Below are 26,449 nucleotides of genomic sequence, written 5' to 3'. Positions count from 1 at the left end.
GCCCCCAAGACATTCAGTCTGCCTCCCTGAAGGACAAGGAAGCCTTTGAGGACAGCAGTGGAAAGGGCTCCTGACCTGTGGGGCTCAGAGCATTTGCTGGCGCAGAGCAGGGCTGGGACAGGGGGACTCTGAGCCCTCCCCGGTGGGGACGGGGATTCTTAGCTGTCCCTGCCTGGGACCATTGCTGGAGGTGTTTAAAAGGCGTTTAGACAAGGTTCTTAGGGACATGGTTTAGTGCTAGAGGTAGGTTAGGTTATGGTTGGACTCGATGATCCTGAGGGTCTCTTCCAACTGAAATGATTCTGTGACAGATGCACTTGGTGCTGGGCACCCTCTCCTGCCTGAACTCAGGAGAATGAAGGGGCGGCTGAGACCTTCATGCCTATTCCTGCTCTCCATTTTCTCCACGCCTCTGAAATCTTCCTTTGATCAGTGACTTTGGCTAATTTTTTCTCTAGCACCACTGTGCTACACAAATCGTTTATCTCTGGGATTGCTTAATACCGGTTTCCTTAATACCATGCTTCGCTAACTTCTGCTATGCTTTGTTTCAGTGACAGTCGTAGTGAACAAGTATCACAGAACTGAAATGAAGGGTAAAACAGTGGCCTTCATCTGTTGTTTGAAATAGTCCATTTTATCATACAGTATGGTCGTTTGGGAGTGGGGATGACTGCTCAGCACTATAGTCTTAAAATGTATGGACAACTGCTATTCTTAGGTGTATTGGCTGTGACCTTTATGCAGTTTGTGTGTCTGTGCTGCCATTGAAAGTGATGAGTGCATTTGAAGAGTTGCTGCCTTTGCCACACCTGATGATTTCAGAACCTCTGTTAGAAGATGCTGAAACTGAACACAGTGACAACATCGGCTTTGCTGAGCAGATTGACATTATTAAAAGCAGATAAACTGAGTAGGTTGTTTGTGCAGGATGAAAGGAAAATAGAATCATGAGAGGCTGTTGTCTGGATAACGCTAACATCGTGTCTTTTTCATTTAGGCACGATTGGATAGTGTCCTTAAGGGGTGTGGATTTCTGTGGTCCACTGCTCTTAGTGGAGCACCCAGAACAGGGAAACAGGCTGAAAATATGCTTGTTTATTGAAATTCTTTGCTGTGATTAGGAAGTTTTTGCTTTAAGGGTTTATATTTACTGTGACAGATACATTTTAGCCATGAATCTGTTAACGTGCAGTGTTTGTACCACTACTGGGAATCAGGCAGTGTGGTTTTCATGGGCAGGCTGTAAGGGCAGGAAGTGCAATGCTGAGCTTACTTGATCGCTGTGAACTCCAGTGCCCAGAGATCAATGGGGTTTTGCAGTTGCATAGCTTAGTTATGTTGCTACTAAAAAATATAATCTTTCCTCTAGGTAGCAGAACAGCCTCGGAGTTGTTTGTGGTTGATCCCATTAAGTCTCTTTTCTGTTACACTTGAATCTTGTGTGTTTTCTTAGTCTTTGAAGCTAGTCAGGGAGGATGTGGACTCTGAGATCGGTCCTAGTAGAACCCTTCTGGAGATTCCCACCCCAAAATAAGCTGCATTTGATGGCACCAAATGATGGAACATTTGGTGGTAGTTTCCCTGAAACTTCCCATTTGCAGGAACTGCAAACACTCTATTCAGCTGTGTTTAGATACTTAAAGGCAATAAAATGATTTGAGACATATGGTTATAGAAGAATGGTATTTCTCTGTACTCACACTACGCCTAAGCCTCTTCTCTCTGATACTATGACACAGTTTCAAATATTTGTCTGACAACCTTTTAATTTTAAGAATGGATTGCTGAAGTAAGTTTCATACCCACCCTTTGAACTAAGCGGTGCGGTTTTCCGTTGGGGGCATATACTGTTAAGATATAATATTTATAAGATATTATTCATTCCTTTGTGCAGAGAAGCAATAGGAATAAGGCTCCTCTACGCAATGAAAGATCTGATCTTGTATTTGAATATTCAGTATTTGATTTTTTGTGACTTCTAAATAATAAGCATCCATGAAACGGGAAAGGTTTTTCAGTATTTTGATTTAAATTAATAAAAAATCACCCTTAATCTAGATTTGATTTCCAGTAATATCATGGATTAATAGAAAAAATAAAGTATATGAATGTGTTCAAAACACTTGAAATGCCTAACTGACTGTGCTTTTCCTTTGCAGGATGTCGTCTGGGGGTTAAACTCTTTATTTACTGTAAGTAAATGAATATTTTGCATATCCACTTTCCTTTTTCCTGCCTGGTTTGGTTTCAGCATCACCTAATGTGAACCCTGTCTGTTGCCTCTTGAACTTAAGTTCATTATTTCATTTGGCTTCAGTGCATGTTGTACAAGTATGAAACCAGTTTGTGCTTTTGTTTGTATAACTGCAAGACTCACACAGTAATGCCAGCGTTTTCATACATCGTTTTTACTTTTGGTTACAAGTGTATGATGGGATATTTTGATACCAAGTTACTTGGGATGTTCCACACACTATGAAATTCCTTCCACTGGTTTGCAGGAACTAGAAATTCACATTACTCTGAGAAGGAACTATGTTAGTGTTATGGTCTTTGAAAGTGATGTTTGTGAGCTAGTGACTGCTCTGCAGCCTCATTCCTGTTTTGAACACTTAAATGACTGTTCAAGGGCCTCAGTAACCCCTGCAGAATTTGCATAAATCCCAACCTGTTACACAAATGATACAATTTCATTTAAGGATCCAATTTTCCCCCTTTTCCTTAGATTGACAGGAGCAAGAAACCTGTGCCTCATAATTACAGGAGCAACTTGAAAATGGAGGAGAGGGCAGGAAAAGGCAAGCGGGATGCAACAGCTACTTTTGCCCTAAAAGCAGAGAGAGGCTAAGTCTTTACTGTACAAAAGCTGCCTTTTTTAGGGAGTGCAGGATTATGGTTCCCTTCCACAGCCATTGCTGTCAGAGGAAAGCAAAGGCACTAACTTGGTCACCAGTTTTGTCATCAGCTCTAGAGAGAACTATCCCAGCTACCCCAGGTTGTAGAGGGGAGGCTGGGAAAAGCTTTGGATGAGGAGCATCGCTGTGGGCTTTGCTCGCCCCAGCCTGTTTCCAGAGACAGGAATTCCTTCCACCGGTGTTGGTAGGAGGAGGGGCAGTGCAGCAACTGTGCTGCCAGCACTGTCACCAGGATCACGGTGTGTTTCTAAAACCTCTAGCACAGACCATGACGGTGACTGGTTACGATCTCCCAGCTTTCCTGGCATCCAAAGGCTTGATTTGTTGAGAAAACTTCTTTGGTAAATTGATTTAGAAGATTGGAGAGCATTTGCCTTTTCAACAAAGAGTAATTGCATTTCACAGTTAGTCTCGCACTGCATGTTAAATAACTGGAAGAAAGCAAAATCTACTGGAGGTACAAAGAAGTACCTTCAGAGACAGAAAAGCGTGTAAAAATAATCCGCTGGGCAAACAGCTGCGAAGAGCGATGGTCACGCATTGGAGACCACGGGGATTTGTCACAGCTCATAAGAGCCGTGCTTCCCAGCTTACCTCTTGGATATCCCTCACACCCAGCTTCTAATAAATAATTAGGCTTTGAAAAGCTGGAATTGGGTCGTACTGGCCTTGCAGATTCTTTTGTGGTTTTCTTGAAGAAAGTGAGTGAAAATGAGGTGGATTGATGTCCTGTTTTGAGGGAAACAGGAGGTTTGCTGCTTGACAATGAGTCAGAAAGTGACATGACTAACACTTGTCCAATGATGGCATTTCACTGCTGTCACAGGCTGGCCTTAAACTGGGGAAAATGATCTGGGCTGCAGGCAAAAGAGAGGGTTTTGTGATTCGGTGTTATTTTTAATGGTGATTCCCCTTCTATAAGAATCTTTATGTCCATTGTTTTTAACCCTAGACCCTTTCTCCTTCTGAAGTTAGTATTTCTTGAGATTAAACTGAGATTTGACTATTTCTGCTCCCTGTCACCACATGCCCTTAGCTCTTGGGCTCTTTGCACTCCCTTTCTTCTTGACCCTGTTTTTCCCATTGGACTAAAACTTTCCTGTCTGTCAAGCTCCAGATTATGTAGTTTCTTCATAGTGGGAATGAATGGTATGGAAGTGATATTCAGGAAACTCTTCCTGCTTTATCACCATGCTAGTTGAGGGGTTTTTTAAGGGTTTACTTTAGCCTTGAACATAAGTCAGCAGGAATTGTGCCTCCTGAAGCTTGGAATGTTCCTCCAAAATTTGATTTAAAACTGTCTCGGTATCACTACCAAAGAGAAGTGTCACGGGGTTGTGTGTGGTGTGGCACCAAATAGGGTTGAATGCCTCACTGCTGTTGTCCTTTAATTGACTGGTGATTTGATTTGCAATCATCAAATTCATTTGCGTTTACCTTTGGCAGGGATACCTATCAAGGTAGAGGGAAAATGGCACGACACTTGCTGGTCTTGTTTGCTTTGTTTCATTATCTTGTCCATTAGGGCTTTGGATCCTTTGGATGATGCAGTGAGTGGGAACTTGCTAATGTTTTCCCTTTCTTTTACAGGATCTTTTGAATTTTGACGATCCTTTGAATATTGAGGCTGCAGAGCATCATTTGCGTGACAAAGTGAGTCAGCAGTTTATGTAAAACATGTTGTTCCTAAACAAGTACACATACTGTACTCGGTGATTCCCAGTCAGTCCTTTTAAAGTGTTTGAGCTCGTACTTCAGGCAGTCGAGTGACTCATTGTATCAGCAACCAGTTATTCAAACAAAATGTGCTTTATCTGGGAAAGTAAACTCGACACAGCAGTGTTATTCACCATATGCTAGAATTGTTGACCATAATGTAGTCATATCCCCAAAACAGATGATCTTTTCCTTCTTGTTTCTGAGATCTTCTCTGAAGTTCCGTGCAGCAAAATAGTGAACTAGTTTGGCGCATTTACTTGAGTATCTCATCCTTCTCTGTCTCTTTCAAAATGCAGCTTTTCTCTTCACAACTCTTACGTGTTGCGTGCTTTTATTAAGCCAGGAGAAGTCTGGGCACATTTGAAAGATAGGAGTGGAAACTTTATTTTCTTTCTACTGATTTCTGTGTGTTCTGGACTGGGCAAAGCAAAACCTGGTATTGCTTAGTGGCCTGATAAACATCTGTGAGATGTACCTTTCAGCTGACACTGAGCGTGGAGGTAGAGGTGAACAAGAGTAACTTCTCCATTGATGGATCTCTGAAGTTGTGTCATGTTACATTATATAGATGCATACCTCTCACATAAAAAAGTTACACTTGGTATGTTCAAGATCTCATTTTGATTAAACCCATCCAGTACTTTTGTTGAAGTTAACCTTAAAGACTGAAGGAAGCTTCCAGGTAAACATTGATTTGAAGAGTTCATTGAAAATGCACTCAGGCAGTGCATCTAATTTATCTCATTTTTTCAAGAGGAAGTATCAGGACTACAAGTTCATCTTGCCAGCTATTTTTTGTTTAATGAGATCTTGTAGCTATTCTGGTATTTATTAGTGTTTATAGGGCTGGGATGAGACCATAAGCCTAAGGTGGGAAAAATTTAGTAGAAAGCTACTCTGGAAGAGGGTTTCTTAAATGGTTTTGTTAGATGCTTTTGTCAAAGAGTGCCAGGAAGCCTTCCAAGCCATAAACCACTGAAAACAGTTAGAGGGGATACAGCCTGAGAAACAAAACCAGCGTAGTGAAGGTAGCAAGCTGAATGATTTTCTTTGCACTGTTAGACTGAATTACTCTATCTTGCCATGTAAATTTGTAGCTCTTTGGGAATGATGAGGCTACACTCCTACTGCTGTGTCGAATTTGGCACTTGATTTTTTCAAACTGCCAGAAGGAAAGTGGTTTGTCTGGTGTCTGGGTAAGGTTTTGTATGGAGAGATGCTCCCATAGTCCTATTAATAGTGCAGTCTTGTGTCAGATATGCTGAGGCTGGGATAGGCGAGCCTTGCCAGTGCTTCAAGTAGATTGTTATTAGATTGTTATTAATAGACCTCAGACCAGACAGACAGTAAAGTCCTCTTCCCATAGAGTGATTACATGCTTAGAAATTGCTATGCTGCATTTCTTAGCCTCATTCAGAAACTGGAAATCTTGGGAATCCACATAAAGGAAGAATGTTACCTGGTTTTAAAAATACACATCCCTCAGAAACAGGGAGGTGGACACTCAAAATACTAGACTAATAGCATGAAGGTATTTTTTTTCAGATAACAGCAGCCATGGAGGAAATGAAAGGGAAATTGAGTGGGTTTTTTGACAGTCTTCTAAATGAAAAATATTTTTGGAACAAACATTTTTTTATTTAGTAAACTCTAAGTGTTCTCACAGGCATCTGTAATATTCATATTCTGCCATATAAACTTTTTTTTGGAGGTTATCTGAATTTAGTTTAGGTATTTAATTTATAGTGACAGCACCAGGTAGTGCTGGATTTTCCATAGTATATCTTACAGCAAAATCAAGACAAAACCAATAATGCCTTTCTGGAGAGAATAAATTATACAAGGGAGAGAAATGGCTGCTTTACAATTAGCCTCAAAGGATTCAATTGCAGTGTGGGTTAGATTTGTCTCTTGGGCATAGTTGTCATATAGTGTATAAGCATTTTGTTGTGAAGTCAAACTGTGGTGGTCCTGTCCTTTCTCTTAATAAAATACTTGGAATGCATCATATTAATCATATGGGAATGCTCATGAATTTTCCCCGAGACATTTTTTACATGTGTAATAGAATTAACTGTACAAATAGTGTATATGTAATATAAGTGCCTGCATGCACAATCTATATACAAACAAATGTGTAAATATATCTATATACAAATAGTTTCATATACAAACATTTGTATCTAACAGATACTATAAGAGAATGCCTTTGGTCATTTGCAGTGTGGGACTATAAGGCTTGTAACAGCCCAAACAAACATTTCTTGAGGTTTTCTGTGGTTCTCCTGGAGGAGTTGACTCAGTATTTCACTGATGTCATTTTGGATTTCCAATCTTGGGATCCCTTTGCTGGCAATCCAGGCTAAGAGTGGCTGCCTGAGAGGTTAGCAGCTAATCTGAAGCTTGCCTCTGGTTATTGAAAATGCAAGACTGGAGTTTGTTGAGCTCCACAGTCTGGTATTAAGTCATCAAAAATGACTGCTGCCTTGCAGATGCTGGAAGAAGTCACATCATAGATTTAAAATCCTTATTATTGATTCTTGGAAAACAGTTGTGCTATGAATGTTTGTGTTACAGATCAGGCTAGAAGGGTCAGTTATCTCTTCCTGAGTAAGGGCCTCTTCATTTTTGCATTAAATCTGTGGCCTATACCAGAGCACATAGTTGTAGCTTTTGGGAAAGAAGCCTTGTTCGGAAATGTAAAAATGATACAAAATTTGGAGCTCAAGTTGTTCAATTAATTGCTTTAAAAAACTGTCTTATCTGACATCTGAGCTAGAGCAGCTTCAGCTTCCAGCCCTCAGGGGCCTTCTTCATCCGGAGGAAGAAGCTGTCAGTTACTGAACTTCTTTCCTTCCAGCTTCTCTCAGCCAGTGATTATCAAGTTACTTTTACATGAATGATTTTTTAAGTACATATGATTGTTTATGCAGCTTTAGTAATTCTACAGTTCTTCCCCACACACTTTGCAAGATGTCAGTAACTTTTTAGAAAAAGGCTCTACAACAATTTTGGGCAGTCATCAGCATCCATTTTCACAAATGCTAGACAAAGAGATTATCTCAATATTCAGATTTGCTAGACTTCCACTTATCCAAAAACTACCTTCTCATCAAGTGCAGAAGTGACCTAGAGACTGGTGTTGTGATCAGTTATTTTCATCAAAAGGCCTTTTCAGTGACAGAGGATGCTGTCTGCCACCTTGTGTGACTTCAACTGTTGTTTCAGAAAGAGGACCCTTCTATTTGTCTGCACTAAATGGTACTGTTCAAGTGATTTCCTCATCATTGCCATCAATTTTGTAAGGCTTCAGTTTTGCCAGTTACCAGTTTATCTTATGATGGTCATCAAGAGATGTTGGATGCTCCAAAGCTTAGTTACCCACATGGTAATCTTTTCCATATGTACAGTCAGACATCCCCCCTTTCAGCTTCTGAGCTCAGTCTCACCTTCTCTTGTCGCACACCTCCAAGGAGGCTCTGTCCCCTTGGTAACCTCCTCGTCAGTATTGGGGGGCTGCTTTTAGGTCCCCCTAAAGCCTTGTCCTCTCCACCAACAAGCTCTGTTCCCTCAGGCTCTCCTTGCCCTGCGGCCTTCCCAGCAGAGCAGTCCCCAGCCTGGCATGCAGGGCTGTTCCCATGCAGGGACCGAGTGTGTGTCAGGGGCAGGGCTGTGCATTTGGCCATGCTGAGCCTCCAGATGTTGCTGTCAGCCCCTCTGCAGCCCATGCACGTTCCTCTGGGGGGTGGATTTGACCACCAGCACCTTGATTACACCCACTTTAGTGACTGGGTTTCTGTAGACCTGCTGCCGATTTCCACACTCAGCCAGTTTTTAAACTCAAACCTTCTTGCAAGCTTGTTGATTGTGTCTTTCAGCATTCAGATAAAGTTGTAGTTTCCATTCACTCCTTTTTTAATTTTTTTTCCCTTTTTTTCCCCTCTGCCTTCATTTAACTCATAATTGTTTCCAGCTTAGGGGAAATTTGCGTTATTCATTTTTGTAGTATTACTTTTTAGAATACTTCTGGTGCCCATATTTCACTGTATTTGGGTCATGATCACTGGAAGATAAGCAACCATCCTCTCTCAGTTTAGAGCTCAATAAATTAGAATAAAAAGATGATTGATGTCGCTATGTAAACTAAGCATGGTGTTTCCCATCATTCAGTCTTCTCACACAGATACAATCTCATCAGTTTGGTAGTGTCAGTTTTCTTGTTGAATTTGAAGAGCTGCTTACTAGTTAATTAGTTGGGTCTGCTTTGGATTTAGTGGAGAAGTCAGCCTGTCAGTAATTATGGAGATGGCCAGAGCCATTAATTGTCAAACAAATAAATACCATTGATTCCTAAGCAATGAGCAAGTGGTTAAGTTTTAATGACTACTCACTCAAAATTATTATGTGCTAAAAATTGTAGGATTTGCTGTTTTGTACAGTGAAAAAATGGAGCTCTGTTGTTTTGCTTTCTGTGACAGCGAGGTAGGCTGAGTACTGAAAGAACAGGGATATACCTTGGTAATATAAGACCAAATCAGCTTAGTAGTTCAGGAATTGTGTATTCCTTGGCCAGAGGTGCTATGGGCACTGTGTCTGCTATTTGTCAGCTGAAATGTAGAAAATACTTTCCATACGTACATCTGTCACAGTTGTTTTGAGATACTACCTCAGGACATTGCAATTCGCTGGGTTCCTTAAAAGCCCTTTTATTTCCTAGTAGCAGTTGCCTTTGCCAACAAACATTTCAAAGCCGTATGTGCAGTACACAACAAGAAAATTCATTACATTGTCTGTGTGGCTTAAAGTAGAAACGTGTTGCCAAATATTCCTTAGTTTTTTTCCTCACCTAGGCCTGACATATCAAGAATGCTAATGCTATGTCCTATTTTAATTGTATTCTTCTGTTGTATTTGGTGCAGTTTAAAAGACAAAAGCAATTTTTGTCATCCTGCAGATTAGCAAACACTCATTTACTTGTTCATCCATGCACTCTTCAGTTGTTTTAATAGGAGAAGCTGAGGAACATTATCACCCTGTGTTATTTTCCTGCATGATCTTTCCATCTTCTCAGTGAAACTCATCTGTCAGTATTCAGTGCATGGAAATGCTTCCTGCTGTGTCACTGTGTAAGGGTAAGACAGGTAAGACAGCTCTCTGCAAGGAGTATTTTTTTGTCCCCTTACGAAATCTAACATGTCTTCTTTCATGGGACTTTTACCAGCGGTTCTGAAGTGCCATTGCTGAGAAATGTAATCAGAATAGGTGCATGTTCGCATCCATCTTAAACACTTTTTTTTTACTTAATTAAGCAAACCCTGATTTTATTTGAATATTCCTTGGAAAGCATAATCTGTTTCCGATTATAGAGGACAGGAATGCACTGAACAGTAGGAGTGCCACGTCTTTTCACTGCCCCCAGGTAACTGGCAATTACATCTAAAGATCACGAATGCCACACTTTGTGTCCCTCTCTTTGCCTGTCCAGCCAGAGGAATGAGGGCTGTTGTCAGACTCGATGTAATTGTTGCTGGAAGCCGCAGTTGCTGCTGGATGTGGAGGGGTCATCATGCCGCTTCCAATGGGCACTCGCACCCTGGGTGCCGACCGATCCTGTCTCTACCTGCGCCATTGTATTGCCCAGTTGTCTGCCTGGTTTTAAAGAACAAGCAGCACAACAACTCTATGTACAAAGGGTCATCTTGTGGTTATTTTCCCCTGCCTGTCTTCTGCTGCTGTCAGCAAAGGGAGTTTTAACTGGTTTTCTGCCTTTTCTGTGGATGGATCAGTAGCAAAGCTTGTAGCTGTTGGTTTTATAATGATGAATCATTTTGCATAGGTTTGGTGGCTGTGTGGGGAGTTTGGCTTTGGCCCAGGTTTTAGAAAGCATGGGTTTTAACTACAGCTGCCAAATTCTAGCAGCTCTGGTTGTCACTGACTATATTTCTAGTCCATCTGTCTTCAGGTAGCTTTATGCACTGTGATGATGTTATTTGTAGACATTATGTTTTTATTCTGAGGGAGGAGTGTTACACATTTGTAAGAATATTAAGGGGAAAGTTCAGGAGAGTTGAAATTTGTATGTACCATAGTGCAGTTAAACATTATTGTGGATAATTCATGATGTGCTTATGGCTCTAGTCTTTGTAGTTCATAAGATCATAAGATCTTTAGTTTTTAATACATCATGCTTACAGATGAAGTTTCTATTCCTGCTCAAATCATGTCATACTGATTCCTCTCTACACATTTTTGCACACTAGCAAAAATTCTCCAGAAGATATCAAGGATGTGCCAGCCTCATTTCACCTGGGATAATGCTGTATTTTTATGAACCGCACCCTCAAATAAATCACCACAGTCAGTGCTCGCACCAGTGATAGGAGGTCTCAGAAGCTATTGGGGAAGAGGGAAAGAGGCTTTTCCTTGTGTAACCTGCATGCTGCTGGGACAGCTGTTCAATCTTTTTTCTTTTTTTTTTTTTTTTTACACAAGAAAATACATTACTGCTTGGCTTTGCTTTTTTTTCTTTTTTTTTAATTAAAGGCTTGTCTTGGTACTGAAGAAAATAAGTTTTTTATTTCAGGATTGTTTCTCTGGAGATGGATTTATAATGTACTCATGTACATGGTGTTATGCAATATGAAGCAGCCTCCTAAGGTTTCCTCTTAGGATTTTAATTGCTGCACATAGCTTTAGTTCCTTAGGAAACTGAGCTTAAAGAAAAGTCTCTCAATTGCTTGCAGTCTTTGGAGGTTGTTCTAATGAGTCTTCTGGGATGAACATTTTCCTTGAATTACTTGAGGACTGTTTTCTTGTCTTTACAAGTGAGAGCACTAATCTAATTCCATTAGAAATTCCATTGATAATTGGGAACAGTTGCTGACTACATATTTCACTGAAGAACTTTTGTAACCTTTCATAACTGTATGCAGTTTTTCTTAGTCCTTAAATAGCAAACAGTTTAGGATTTTCATAGAATAATCTTAATTTCTCAAACCCTTCTTTGGGCAACTGGGCAAGAACCAGCATTAACTGACAAAACGTCAGTGCTTATATCTTCTAAAAATGGGTAAGTCATTGAAAGAGAAAGTTGTCAGCAAGAGGTCTGCCTGTAAATAATGATCATAAGTAAGAAACAAATACAGATAGGTCTGCAGAAGATCCATTTGGAAATGAGCTGAATTTTCCCCAGAATTGTCCCTCTGCATCAAAAACTGTCATTGCCCAGCATAGCCTCTTTCATTCTGGAGCCACCAAGAACCAGCAACAACTTGAAATTGTAAAACTTCATTTTTACCAAGTGTGATTTCATCCTCGATGGGTTTTTTGGTTGTGGTTTGTTTTTTTTTTTTTTTTCAGTTGATTGGTGGGGGTTTTTTTTAACATGAGAAACTACTAAGTCTGGCTTGCGAAGCATGTTGTCAAAGTGGAAAGGGGTCACTGTTCTTCTGTCTCACCTCAGGTTTTATCAAACACTATAAACCAATCTGCCACGCAGAGCAGGAGCCCTGTGCTTTCCTTTCCGAGCTGCCCTGCGGGGTGCTAAATACAGAAGCTGGCAGACTTGGGATCTTTCATCTCTGCTGAAGTTTAGAGTAATTTTATCCTCAGACTGATAATGCCTTCAGACAGTTAAAAAGTCCCAAAGCTCGCTGCCTGTACATCATTTCAGATTTGATCCTTCTAAAGACTCTTCCAAATACTGCCATGGCCAGCTGTACTTTTATCCTCCTGGCTTTTTATTTCTGTGCTTATACATAATAAGGGCATAATTACATTTAGATTTAAGTCTACCTTGAAAATCCGTTTTTCTGTGTAGCTGAAGAAATGCACTTGAAACGAAATAGCGTCTTAAAGTTTGGATTCCTCTTGGTCTCTTATCATTGGCCACTTTGAAGTTAGTTTTCTGCTATTAATATAATTTCACATATCAGAAGATTAGTCTGTTTGAAATGTTATTTGATGAACCTGAATGAAAAACATGATATAAATGTTAGCATATCACAGGTGTGTTGGGTCATCTAAGCAGACAAACAGTAATACAAAAAATAAAATTGGAAGTTTGGAAAAAAATTTCATTATCTATATTTCTTCCTTAGGTCTTCTGGCTTAAAGGTATTAATTTAACTGATCTTATAGTAACTTGTCTGTTTCTCTGTCATATCTGCCCTTTTTTGTTATCATTTTTATATCAAAGGTGTTGAGTACTAAGGTTGCTCAGCTCCTGCAGTGATTCCTCCTGTTCAGGAGAGTGATTTAGTTCTTTGAGGTTTGGGCTGCAGAACCCAAGAGCAGAGGTGGTGTGACCATAGTAGGGAGTGCGTCAGCGCATTAAATTTTCTTGCTTGAAGCTTTTAGGTTGGCTCACCTCTTCATAAATGGAAAATGCAAGAACATTTTTTCCAGCTTTGAGTTAACTCTGTGTGTCTGGCTGGCAGCAAAACCTTTCCTTTGGATACTCTTCACTGGGTTTTCTGCTTGCTAGATATAATTGTTAGCAGTTAAATATCTTGAAGTAAATATATCTGAAAATTAGAGATACTGATCCACTGATCTGTAGTGACTGTTGGAGAATTTGGGTGCAAACCAGTTTGTTTGGATAGTGCTCACCAAAATTATCCAAGATTCTGTAAAAGACATTTCAGTATAAAACATTTATACTATATAAAATACTATAAATGACATTTTGTGGTCCACAGATGCTGCATCTTGTCACAGTAGCTTTCAGAGGAGATATTACTTGCAGTAAAAAGTACTAGAAATAGCTCTAAATGAGCATTTTATTTTCCAGATAATTATGAATTATGTGAAATAGCCATGTTCCTTAAAGAAACTGAAAACAACTGAAATGGTTTTATTTTGCAGAGTAGTCAAAAGCATATGGGTAGGTCAAAAGTCAAATACCAGCTCTGTATTACCCCGGTTTATATCCTGTTTCCATCTGAATGCTTGTTTCTTTATTGTATTGGGTTGGGGCCATGCACTCCAAAGGTTTTTACTGGCAAACTGTTTTTTCTAATGCCTTCTCCAAGGAATTGTTTAAAAAATAATGTTGATTTAATTCACTAATGCATTATTTTTATCCCAGTTCTCTGTGTCAAACTTGCCAATAGTTTCCCATCGCAGCCATACACTTTGTTAAACTTTTGCAGTTTCTCAAGCACATCCCTATGAAATTTTGTGGGCAAACAAAGTTAATGAGATTGGAAGAATTTGGATCATTCTGTTTTCAGTACAGGTGCTTGAAGTTTAGTGATGGCTCGAGACAGCTGGAAAATTAGCCTTTGAACAGAGAAATCATTTTGAATGCATTTACTTGAAGATCCTTTCGGGTTGTCTTTATAATGTGTTTTATCGCGTTTGAGCTGGTGCAAGCGGAGTAACCGTGCGTGTGGCCATTGTGCTGGGTTCTCACCCACACCCTGCCCTGTTCTCTGAAAGGGATGTGCTGGGGAGCAGGGATGGAGCGTGCAAAAGTGACTTGCATTGCCACGTTACGCGGTACAGAGGGAAAACCTTTACTGGTTTCTGAAGGTCGCGTACTGGAGTCTGACTGGTTTTTCTTTGCCGTGCTTCCCTGAGGCTTGAAGTCACAGGGAGAAGAGCCGCTCCTCCGTGTCACAGCTTCCCCAGGGCTGGCCATGCTCTTCCCACCGCAGCAACTGGAAAAGTTGCCACAGGGAAGCACTAGATGGAACTCAGCATCGTGGCTCTGCTTTCTGTTTGATGTGAGAGGCTCTTCACTCCTTCTGCCAGATTTTACCAAACACCCTTCTCACTAAATTACCTTTTACACTTCATTGTAATAACTGTGACAGTTCTGTTGGGTGGAAATGCGTTTGATTAAGGCTAGAAGGTTTGAGTTTGCAGCTTGGGTAAAGAGGCAATCATGTTTCTTGGTAGCTCTCCTGTGTTGCACCCACTGTTTTTTCAGTAAGAAATATTTCCCGCATACACGGTGCAAGTGTTGTGGAAACATCTGTTTGGGTACTCATGTTTAGAAGAAACCATTTGCAATGATCCTGTGTCCAATCTGGAAATCATCACTAGCACACGTGTTTGCAGGTGGAGGGCTCTGTCAGCTCTGTGAGTCCACAGCTGCTGCCTCCTCCAGTACTGCACAGGCTTTTCCCTACTTGTGGGACATAAATGGCAATTTAAAAGGTCAGTACAATTTTGTGGTTCTCCCTCCCTCTAGCTTTACAAGCTTACCTGTGCAAGTCAGGATCCTTTAGGGTCTGTCTTCCAAGATGTGTCTTGTGTTTCATTTAGCTGAGTGCCAGGCTCTGTCCTGAAAACATTCATCAGATGCTTTGAAGTTTTACTGAATTATTTTAAGGGGTTAAAAAGTGGGCACTCTCATCTCATTTTCAAAGTTTGTTCCCTAAATCCTGGCTAGTAACATAATGGTATAACAAACAGAAAGCTGAAAGTGTTTCAATAATAAACCCCTGCTTTCATCTATCAAGACAACTGAATGGAGAATGTAGAGGATCACAGCATTATTAACAGCCTCTTCAGAATATTGGGAAAGCATCTTTATCAATTATTGGCAGGTCAGAAGGATCAGAGTCTGACACTTGCTGCTCGTTTGGCTAACATGAGTAAGTTATACTGTGCATCTAAATGTGCTAAGTGTCAGTGTCCTCAGTTTCTCCTTCAATTAAAAAAGACTTGTGAACGTTCAGAGTTTTTCAGGATGAGCCTTTACTTTTGCATTGATCTTGTAGCAGCTGTTCCACAAAACAGCATAAGCCAACTGTCCTTCCTCCGTTTCAGCATGGCACATGAAAATGTATTAACTATTCCTGCAGGACCCAGGGGTGGAATGAAGTGTGAATACAGATTATGTGCCGCTCATTCCTTTCTCCTCTGTGGAAGAACAAAGGCTGATCGCAGTTTGGAGAGGGATCACAAGCTGTTAGTGACATGCTGGGTTAACATACCCTAATGTAATCTTGCATAAATGAATGGAGATAAAAACAAAATGTAACTTTGCTGTTACTGGAAGGATGTAATATAATATCCAGCTCCAAGGTGATGTAGGTAGCCTGGTATTTTGCTAATTGTGCAGAGAATGATGAGATCTGGCATGTCACGTTACCAGCCTGTTTCCTGCTGCGTGCTTGTCAGTAACCTCAAATTCGTGACTGACAGCTCTGCGCTGCTTGCTTGAATTTCTGCCTTGATCCGATTTATTTTGTAATTTATTGAGACAGAGTAGCTTCCTGCTCTAAAACAACTGGAAGTGTGACAGATGCAGGCACACCTGTCATGCAGAAGCAACACAGGAGAATTTTGGTATGAACACATTAGAAAATGGAATCAGGAAGCCTCTTCCACCTTGTCTAGAGTACCTGATGCTGCTGGCTGTTTCTTGATTAAAGACAGAGATTTCTTACCCGCACTCTTTCATATCCACAGCATGAGCCTCTGTCAGTGATTCTGAGCGTGGTGGCTGATGGCTCACTTGACACAGCATGAAGGGATAATTTCTTGTTGTGGTTTTAGCTATGAAACCGAGTTTGCATACACGTCAGTCAAGCAAGGATAGTGCACAATATTTGTCAAAATAGTCTGAAATTTAATTCAATGACCTGTTGCAGATGGCATAGGAAAGTGGAAGATCAGCAATAAACCATTTTTTTTTTTAGAATCTCTTTCCAGCACTGTGCCGGTGCTGGCTTCAAATATTACCTTGTTTAGCCTTGTGTTCATTTTGGCAGAGTGGAGCAACGTGGGTTGGTTACAGCTGCCAAATGAAGTGTTGTCAGGGACTGGATTCCAGTCCTGTGCTGGCAGACTTAGGAGGAAACCAACTGAAAACTTCAGCTTGTCATCGTGCACTGACTACCTTGTCAGTAGTGTGAATATTCAGTAACAAAATCTATAAAGGCGGAATATTTTTTTTTCTGGTGTCTTGAAAGACCCTTACTTCAATAACAAAACCTTTACCATGTAATCTGCAAATTACTTTCCATGTGATATATTTAATTAAGTTACTACTTTTGTGCTCATGGACTTTTGTTGAGTGTCTGGATTGACCATAGTCACTGTTCCTATACATATGCAGTCGTGTGGCCAGCCCTGTCCATTGGAGTCAGCAATTGTTAATTTTGACATTAGTTTCAGCAGATTTTGTAGTGATTTTTACAACTGGAAAAAATAAAGAGACTTTCCATGAGTTTCATAGGAACAATTTAACAGCCATGTCTATCCAGACCCTTTTAATCAAGCATCCCACTGGATTTTCTCATCTGAGGATATCGTAAGGATGCTGGTTGTTACATGACTGCTTCTCTGATTAGGTGGTACTCTCCTCTGTGTCACCTTATGGTCAGGCACTCTAATTTTGTTCTTAGGTTACAGCTATTTCTCCTGAAGGACTGGGCAGTTGTTTTTACTGTGTTTTATTTGGCTGTGACAACAGAAACAGCTTTTAATGGTGCTCACGGCCTAAAGAACCTGATGAGGAACATGCTCACCAGCAGTGAGATCTATAGGGACAAGATACTTAATTGCTGTAGGTAGCTGGGTTTCTTGCATTACTGCAGAGAAGCACTGCTGGGGCATTAGCACATCACTCAACTAAAAATAAGTCCTTTATAACTTCCGAAGTACTTAAAATGCTTGCTGTAGAAAACAACAGCTGCTTTTGATTCTTCAGTATCATTGAGCATACGAACCCATGAGCTGAAATCCCTCTTGAAAAATAAATAGGAATTACATTTAATAGGAGGAAGAAGTGGTAGACCAGGTTTTGGACATATTTTGAATATTCTGCTTATTTTATATTGTCTGAAAATTCACAGATGTCTGTCTGCAAAGCTTAGATAGGTAGATAACCCTGAAAGATTTAACAAACAGCAGCACAGATAATGCTTTGGTTTAAGACTCGTATTCGCTTCATCAGGAATTAAAATTAATGTTTGACCAGACCATGGCAGTTTTTTAAATTTTTTCTCCACTGGCTGCAGTCAGGCTGAGCTTTTCACCTTGTCTTGATTTTTCTTAAACTGTTTAGTAGTCGTTGTAGGTGGTTACATTTTGATATCTTTAATAATAAACTGAAGAAATAGATTTAAGTATCGTGAAGCTGGTTAATGTTGGTTTACAGTAGCACGTGTAGATATGTTTAACACTTATTTTTGTGTGAATAGAATAGGATCTGATGTCTGCGAATTGAGTTTGATCATCCAGCTGAGGACACGTTATCGTGGTCAGAGGACGCAGTTACCTCCTCTCACTGCCTGGGGAGCGAAAGTGGCCATAGATACTGGGGCATTCTCAGTTCACCGTAAGTCACTGTTAAATCTGAGATCGAATGCCTGGATCTTATTTAGGGCATTTCATCGGTGGAAACAAAGCGCCCCGAAGGAGAGCTCATCGTGGGTTTTGCTGCTTTCCTGATGGGAGCACAGTGATGCAGGGAGGGAAATGATTCACCCCGGGTAGGACAATAAAGCTGTGGGGGTCTGGGCATTCATTTGGATCCTCTTAGTCCTGGATTAATAACCTGGCATTTAAATATTAATAGCATTCTTTTTCTTATGCTTTCCTTAATTTTGACTCAAATGTGTCTGAGTCTTGCTGTAATGTTCCTACACAGACAACCTTTCTCACCTATTTTTTCTCTGTTCTGACAAGTTCGGTTTTGAAGGAGTAATGACAGAGCACTTTTCTCTGCTATGCTGCCCTTTTTACTTGTAGGTGCTAAAGGTTCCCGTTACATAGAAAAGCCAAAATGCGCAAAGGAAGAAGCAGCCAATTTTGTAGTCTAAGCTTGACATTCTACTTCTTTTATCTGCCTGCAAAATAAATCCTTTTTCTGGTTTTCAGAACAGAGATTGGACTGTGGTTTAAATCAGCTCTGCACTGACTGCAATCACAGCTGAGACCTTTGTCCTAGCGCTTTTCTTTCTTACATCTTACAAACTTCAGCCCCGCGATCAGCCCATGTTTGCAATAAACAGAGTAGAGAACGTGCTGCTGGGAAGGGAGTTGCTCTTAATGGCTTGGCAGTGGCTCCACAGCATTCGCTCATCCTTACGATGACCAGTTATTTATCCATAATAAATTACTATATTCTATAGGTAGTCCCAGCTATAATTCCTGTGCTGAAAGGAAATTCTTGTGTGGGATTATAGTTGGTGGCCATCTTTATAAAAATAAAAGTAAAGGCAGCTATCAGGAGGATAATTTTCTGAACAAGGCAATACAGTACAGACAGCTACTAAAATAGGTGAAAAGGAAAGGAATGATTTTGCCTTGCCTTGATCATTAGAAGCAATCAATTCAATGTGATTAATGTAAATTATTGTGAGTGGGGAGAGATACAAAATTGCAGGGCATTTCAGGTTTAAAGTAATTTTTTTATTAGAGTTTCCTAAACTGTAAAACTGTAATTGGATAGGGGAAGGAAGGGAATCCATCCATCTATTGTAAACTAAACAATCTGGTCTTGAATGTATTGGAATATGAGATAATAGTAATTAGGTGTAGAACAAAAGAGTGTCTGTGGAGCTGAGAGTAAAGGAATTACTGAGTTGACAAGCCAGACACTTTCTTCCTCCATTCCTCAAGACTAAAAATTATACTTTTAACAAAATGTTCCTATATTTGGTGCGTCACTCTGGTATGGATAGATGTGTCAACCTCGGTGCCACTGTCGTTTTTGAAGGATTTCTGTTGTCTGTCCTTTCACTTCTCTGATAAAAGTTGGATATTATTTTGGAGTCTGTCAGTCTAATGTTCTTGTAACAGCAGCAGAATAATTTGAAGAAATATAAAATGATGGATAATGATGAAACTGAGTAAAGAGACATTGGAAAGGTTCACTAGGCAGCTGGCAGGTTACCTGAAGTTTGTGTTTTTAATGTAACTGCAATTTTAAGGTCTTGATAGAAACGTTTATTTGTTCTTTCTTGTTTACGCCGAGCGTAACCAAGTAAACAGTGATTCTGAATTGTATTAGAAAGGCTGTTCTGTAACGACAGGTTTTCCAGCACTTTGTCCTTGAGACATTTTCAGAAGGTGTTTCACGGGTGAGAGCTGCTGAGGTTTGCAGGGACCTCGCGAGACTGTCTAGTCTAGCCCCCATACCCATGCTGGAGTTGGCTGTAACAGTTTGCCCAGAATCCTGTCCAGTCAGATTTTGAGTATTTCCAAGGACAGAGACTCCACAACTTCTCTGCGCATCCTGTTCCCATGTTCCACCACCCTTACCATAAAAAAACTTCTTTTAATGTTTAAAAGAAATGTTCTGTATTTCAGTTTGTTCCCAATGCCTCTCACCCTGTCCCTGTGCACCACTGAGAAGAGTCTGGCTCTCTTCTGCACACCTTCCCATCAGGTATTTTAAATCCATTGAGGTCCCCTCAAGCCTTCTCTTCTCGAAGCTGAACAGTCCCGGTCAGTTGCTCTAATCTTTCCCCGTGTGACAGATGCCCCAATTCATTAATCATCTTTGTGGCCCTTTGCTAGACTCAGTCCAGTAAGTCCCTCTCTCTCTCCAGTCCTGGGGAGCCTAGAACTGGGACAGCACTCCAGATGTGTCTCATCAGGCCTGTGTGGAGTGAGAGGATCACCTCCCTCCTCACCTGCTGCTTCTTCATAGTACAGCTCAGGATGCTAGTGGTCATCTTTGGGAGTTAATGGTCAGCTTGGTGACCACCAGGACCCCAAGGTCTTTCTCTGCAAAGCTGCTTGCTAACCAGCCAGCCCCCAACCTGTACTGGTGGGTGGTGGTGTTCCCAGGCAGGACTTTGCATTTCACCTTGTTGAACTTCATGAAGTTCCTCTCTATCCAATTCTGCAGCCTGTCAGAGGCCTTCTGGTTGGCAGCACACCTATCTGGTGTATCAGCCAGTCCTCCAGTTTTATATCAGCAAACTCTGCTTCTTAATCCAGGTCATTAATGAAGAAGTTAAGCAGTATTGGACCCAGTGAGTACTCCACTAAGACTTCTTGCCACTGATCACCACTCCCTGAGCTCAGCAGTTCAGCTGGTTCAGTCCAACTCAGTGTCCATTTGTCTAGTCCACACTTAATCTGTTTGTCTTGGAGCTCCACTGAAGTGAACCCTTAGCAATTACGTTGCTTCTTAAGTCTTTTTTTTTTTGTAAAAGAATACAGCATATGCAGTCCCCTTCCCTCATCCCAGCCTCCCTCTTAGTCCCCGTAGCTTTTGAACACACACACACACACACACACACACACACACACACACACATCAACTTCCATCAAATTTGACAGAGCAGCAGAGTCTTCATATCCAGTTCCCATAACTGTCACAAAAATCAGCAGCAGCAGCAAAGAGAGGATGGTCTGTGAGTCTCCCATGCAAGCTCTGCCAGGACGTTCCGGGTGGGGTGTTGGGCCCGCGTGGGCACATACAGCTCGGAGCAGATTACGTGTTTTGCCTTTCCCTCAGCTGGTGGCAAGGAACCCTGGGTGCAACCCAAGGGGGCTGCAAGAAGGTGAGGGAACTGCAGTTCTGCTGGGACAGAGGAGATGGTAGAGAGCATCAAGGAAAAGCTGTATGGGGAGGGAGGAGAGTCTGCAGATCTGCAGGCAATTATGTTTTGCTCTTTGCTTGCTTACTGTGTCCTTTAAAGCCCTTTCTTGATTGTGCTAGATATTCCCTAGTGGTATGGGTAAAAATGTGTGGGTTACAAATAGACTCTTGCAGACTAAGGGAAGCTTTATTCTGGTAAAGAGGACTACCCACAAGCTATTCAACCACCACGGGGAGTTCCATTACTTCATACTGATCACGAGATCTGCATATTTTTACTTGCACTTGTCTTTTTCCTCTTCTGTATTTAGCCACATTTGAACTAATTAGTAATCAGACTGCTGTATACATTAGTTTTTAGGGGATTTTTGCACAAGTCTCATTTTTTTGTTTTCCGTACTGCTGGCTCTTACTTCAACAATAGTAAGATATATGTTAGTAAGATTGCTTAAAAAGTAATTGAGGTCAAGGCTTTGAAGCTACTGCTTTTTTATCTTGCATTATTAATTCTCACGGTTTACAGAAAGAGTGGCATTGTAAAACCTATTGTAAAATTGTATACTGTATAATGCTAGCTGCTCTGCTTGCTTGCGATCTGCTATGCTTTTCATGATGTCTGAATGTCTCATTGGATTACCTCTTACCATTTTCAATTGTTTTCAGTTTGTCTATAAACTGGATTTTCCTTCTCTATTTCCACTCTTCCACGTGATCTGATGCTGGGTCGTGGCAAGAAATAATGGTGGAAAAGAGAGTTTCCAAGAGTTTGCTGGGGCCATGGAAGAGAATAGTTTGAGATTATACAGATGCTTCTCTATACCCATATAAACAATAAGAAGATATTGTTATTGAAACTTGTAAGTGTCAAAAATGTTTTGCCAAATGTGGTGGTTGCTGCAGTAATTCAGGAATTCCTTGGTCTTGTTTCCTGATGCTTCAGTTGAGGTAGGTCAGGAGATTTCAGGACAGCTCTGCAGACAGTTCTTGCTACGGAATGATCCAATTAATCATTGCAAAAGAAATGCATAAACACATAGGTAAGCTATAACTTGACCTCTTTACTACCTTTCTCTCTTGTTTGCTATTTTGTTTTTTCTTGGTGTTTTTGTATTTTACCAGGGATCTCAGCTGGTTGTCCCAGAGCTTGTAGCACTGATAGATCATACTTGAAAGTCTGAGTAGTTGCTTTGCAGGGTCATCATTACCAATGGTCTTTGTGAGAATGGCAGCATTTCAGACTGGAACACCAACCTCACCTTTCTTTTCAGGGCTACCCTTTGTGCTGCAAACATGCAGCAGATTTCTCCAGCCAGGATGACCATCTCCATTCCTTTGACCCATTCTGTGTGCGTTTTTTCCCATTGCTTTTCCAAAGAGACTCGTAAAGAGCTACCATGATACATCTATGCCTCGAGGAACTCCTCAGGCTTTTGATTTGCGATCTGAGTCCAAGAATTTAAGATGCACATTTCAGCGCTAGACTTTGTCAGCACCTCAGTTGATGCAGTTGGCTTTTAGCTCAAGGAAGGGCAGACAACAGAAAGGCTGACAAGGGGAGGCATGCCCAGATCTTGTTCTTCTAGTGTTTGCTTCAAGCTGGTTTTGTCAGACCCTCATTTTTTTAGGTTGTTTGCACTGTAGAATATTTGAGTCAATGCATTGCTTAAATTAGTGTAGTCTCATCCTTGCTGTGCTTACTAACTCCTGTTTGAGCTTCTTTTGGACTGGGATCTGTCTTTGTCCATTGTCTAGTATGAGGTTTTCCACTTAAACTCATTCCCTTGTTTAAATTGATAGCCCTGCACCAGCCCTTGACATACCGAAATCTATCTTCCTAATAGGAAGTAGCTGGTTCTAAACATTTTCAAGAACACTGCTTTTTATTTCTAACGGTACAAAACTGTGATTTGATGAAAGTGTGAGGGTTTTTTTAGCCTTCTTCAAGTAAAATAAGAAACTCGCATTTATTCCTGGATACTGAATCGAGTATCTGTTCCCTGATTTCTTCTAAAAGGGGTTACGAAACATTGCAGAATTGTTCCAATTAAATGCACCCACAAAGTGTGTCTGGGGAATTGAAGTATGTATTCACCTTTGGCCACACAAACCTGTCATCTCTCTGTAGGCAAACTTTTTTTTCCCGTGTTTATAATGAATCCTAAAGCATTTGTAGCTGATGCAGAACACGCAGGCTCGCTTTCCTGACGTACACCACTGCCACTCAGACGTCAGCTGCTCCACGCACCGATTGGATTTCGTGCCAATGATGGGGACGTGTGCATGTCGCTGTGACACCTGATGACATCAGCGGTGCAGTGACAATGTGCATGTCATTGCCTTTGCCTTCCCCAGCCCTCCGGATTTGTAGCATGAGGGTAGAAATTGGAGTGAGAGCCTCAGTGTCCTGAAATACTCTTAAAGCCATTTGTTTGAGGCCACGCGTCTCCAGCCAGTAGGAGTGCCTGTGGATGCCATGTTTATGGTTTAGGAGATTGTAAGTGGCAGAAGGAGCTTCTCAAGGGAAGAACTTGTTCTGTGGCTTTAGAGGCTAACCTTAGGTTTTCAAGGTTTTACCACACTGGAAAAGAATTTAGCCCCAAAAGGCTTTCAGACTTGATGTGGGTTCTTTTGGAAGCTGTTTAATTTTTGTTGTGGGTTTTTATTACTCTTTGATTATAGCTTAACTGTCTTATTAAGAACAACAGTACCATCCCAATCCAAAAACATCTTTTCATAAGAATTTGCCCTGTGAGTCATCACATTTATTTATCTCCATATTTATTGCAGTAAATCCTTCACTTCCTCTGCACACCCAGCCACCCTGTTTGGTGTTTGTTGTCCTCGCTGAAATTGTGGCAGCCACAACAGAATACATATTTTGTTTTTCTGCAGCATTCTTGCATTTAGAGAACTGCACTGGGGTTTTTCTTGGATTGCCTCCCCATTTTATGTTCTGGGTCTGTGTCACAGCCTTTGAAGCCTTTTCCCAGTGAGCATAAAGTACATTAAACAGCATGTGCAAATGAGCAACAGCACAGCTGCTAATTGTGCTAACAGATGTAAATAGGAAAAACATTACTTTTGTAATGCTAAAAGTATTTATAGAAACCATTATCCATCTTTCATAACACTTTGATTATGGATGGAGCCTCTTTCAGGTTCAGCAAAGTTGATTAAGCTTTTGCAGATGGTTTGACTTGCTGAGATAATGATAGAGATGTGGAAGAAATGCAGATGTTTTAAAGCTTTTGTTTTACATGCTTTAAGCAAATAAGTGACTTAAAAGGAAAGCTTTTGCTTTACATTCTTTAGAAGAATGCATGGCTTTAAAACAGAAACATACAGGAGGGTTCTTGAATGCAAACAAGAGGTCTGGCCACTTTGAGGTGAGTTCACCATGTGCCTCACCTGCCCGGTCAGCTTTGTTTGAACATCGTTTGACTTAAGTAGTGTATGACTTGCAAAAACCCTCTTGCCAGAGCCAGGCAGCTTCGATTTCCTCTGCGGAAATCCTCTTCCTTCCTGCCGTGTAATTCATCCGTTAAGACCTCAGATCCCGAGGACATATCCTCTCTTGGGAATAAGCGGCGTCCTCACGGGTGAAAGTGCATTTGCAGCACAGGGCAGGTTAACATCAGTGTAACTGAGATGATTCAGGTGATTTTCTTGAAGGACTCTCTCTCTAGCCCTTTCTGACAACTGTTATTGACAAGACAGCGTGCCTGGCACCAGACTGGGCCTGACTCCAGCAGCATCGGAGGAGCAGGGAGACAAGCACCTGACATCAGGCACTATGTGACCAAGAAACCTCCATTCTCCCTGCTTTAATCTCATGGAAGGTTTTCATTGTTTTCAGCAACCTGGGCGAAATCGTACGTGGTCATAAGAAAATCGATTGATCACAATCAGGGCAAAACCTGAGTTATTTGGCACTGCAGAGGACTCAAAAAAGCTTCCACAATCTGCCTCCAGCCAAGTTGCTCCATAAGCCAAAGGGCAGATTTGGCAAGGGTGTCAGGACCCGCATTGCATTTGATCCAGGGAACGGTTTTCTTTGTGGAGGTGCTTTTCTCCCTTCAGCTGGCTCGGTTCCCTTGCCTTTCCACAAACGGGATTTAGGTGTAATTATCCCTGGCTACCCTGGTGGCTTTCGCACCTGCCTCCTTATCCATAGCCCTTTCCTCTTCCAGTAACTTCAGAAAGGGCTTTTGCTCCTTTATCTTTGTTTAACTAGCAAACAGCGAAAGCTTGTGGAAGCGCGAGGGAAGTGGTTCCTACTTAGGATCTGAAAATCTGGGACAAATGGATGTGGAACAAATGGACGCGCTGCTTCGCGGTCAGTGTGCTGATGCTTCGCTCTGTCTTTGCAACACATCTTTGACTCACCCTGGAGCAGCGTCCTGGCAGGCAGGTCGCTACTTTTCACAACAATTCTGTCACCAACCTATACGTGCAGATATTTTTCAAAAGAAGGTCCAAAACATAATGTTTTTCTTCTTCCCCACAATGCTGCTTTTTTCCCAAATAGTTGAAGTAAAAACAACAGTGGTGTTCTTTGGTTTTGGTTTGGTTGTTTTCCCCTGCAGTAAAAATTCCACCATATTTTGCCCTTAGGACCCAGCTATCAAAGAGATCTACTAAAGCGTTTTGTCATCATTCTGCAAAATCGGAATTAGTCGGTGTGTTGAAACAATGTTTAAAATTTGAAGTACCGAACACGGGCTGTGAAGAGCGATGACTGTACCTGCTAGGAGCCTGTGGGAGATACCTGTGTATGGGTTCACTCCCCACTCTTCCTTTTCTTTACAGAACTGAAATTTAATTACAGAGCTTGGAAAATTCTTCAAATGGTGTAGAGGGTGAGCTAAATAAAACAGTGACAGGGAAATGATAGCAAGGCAGGAACATGAATTGGAAAAACACCTCATACTTGAGATTTTTGTATTACTCAAAGGTTTCATTCAGCTCCTTTTTAAATGGGAGTGGGTGTGTGGGGGTTGAGGGGCGTGAATACTCATTATTTCCTGCAAGATAGAAAGGAAAGAAAGAAAAGGTCGCTTTAAATAAAATTCATAGGTCTAATGAGTAAATCTACCTGGTTATTATACTCTCCTCCTAAAGCTTTGGCTGGAGCCGAGTAATGTCATGTTACTGGTGCTCCAAAGACCCCTTTACTAAACTGCACTTTAAGTAAAACGACAAGGTCCTGACAGAAATGGTTTGGAATTTGTCCTTGGTGATAAATTTCGGATTAAAATAATGTTCTGTTAAAATAGTGCTTTCTCATTATAATTAT

At 41.1% G+C, this 26,449-nt stretch overlaps 1 protein-coding gene across 5 annotated transcripts in view; it reads left to right on the top strand.

Moving 5' to 3' along the window:
• Nucleotides 1-26,449, top strand: part of UBE2F (ubiquitin conjugating enzyme E2 F (putative)) — an 84,143-nt gene that overhangs the window by 50,039 nt on the left and 7,655 nt on the right. For all 5 annotated transcript variants that reach the window (XM_082055837.1, XM_082055841.1, XM_082055839.1 and 2 more), the window contains 2 exons: nt 2,163-2,195; nt 4,509-4,571. In XM_082055837.1, the coding sequence (XP_081911963.1) occupies nt 2,163-2,195; nt 4,509-4,571 (96 nt within the window). The remainder of the gene's footprint in view (nt 1-2,162; nt 2,196-4,508; nt 4,572-26,449) is intronic.

Source organism: Streptopelia decaocto (assembly GCF_964273445.1).
Source record: "Streptopelia decaocto genome assembly, chromosome: 6".
Lineage (NCBI taxonomy): Eukaryota > Metazoa > Chordata > Aves > Columbiformes > Columbidae > Streptopelia > Streptopelia decaocto.
The sequence above is the reverse complement of the archived record's forward strand: the minus strand, read 5'-3'. Positions and strand labels throughout refer to the sequence as shown.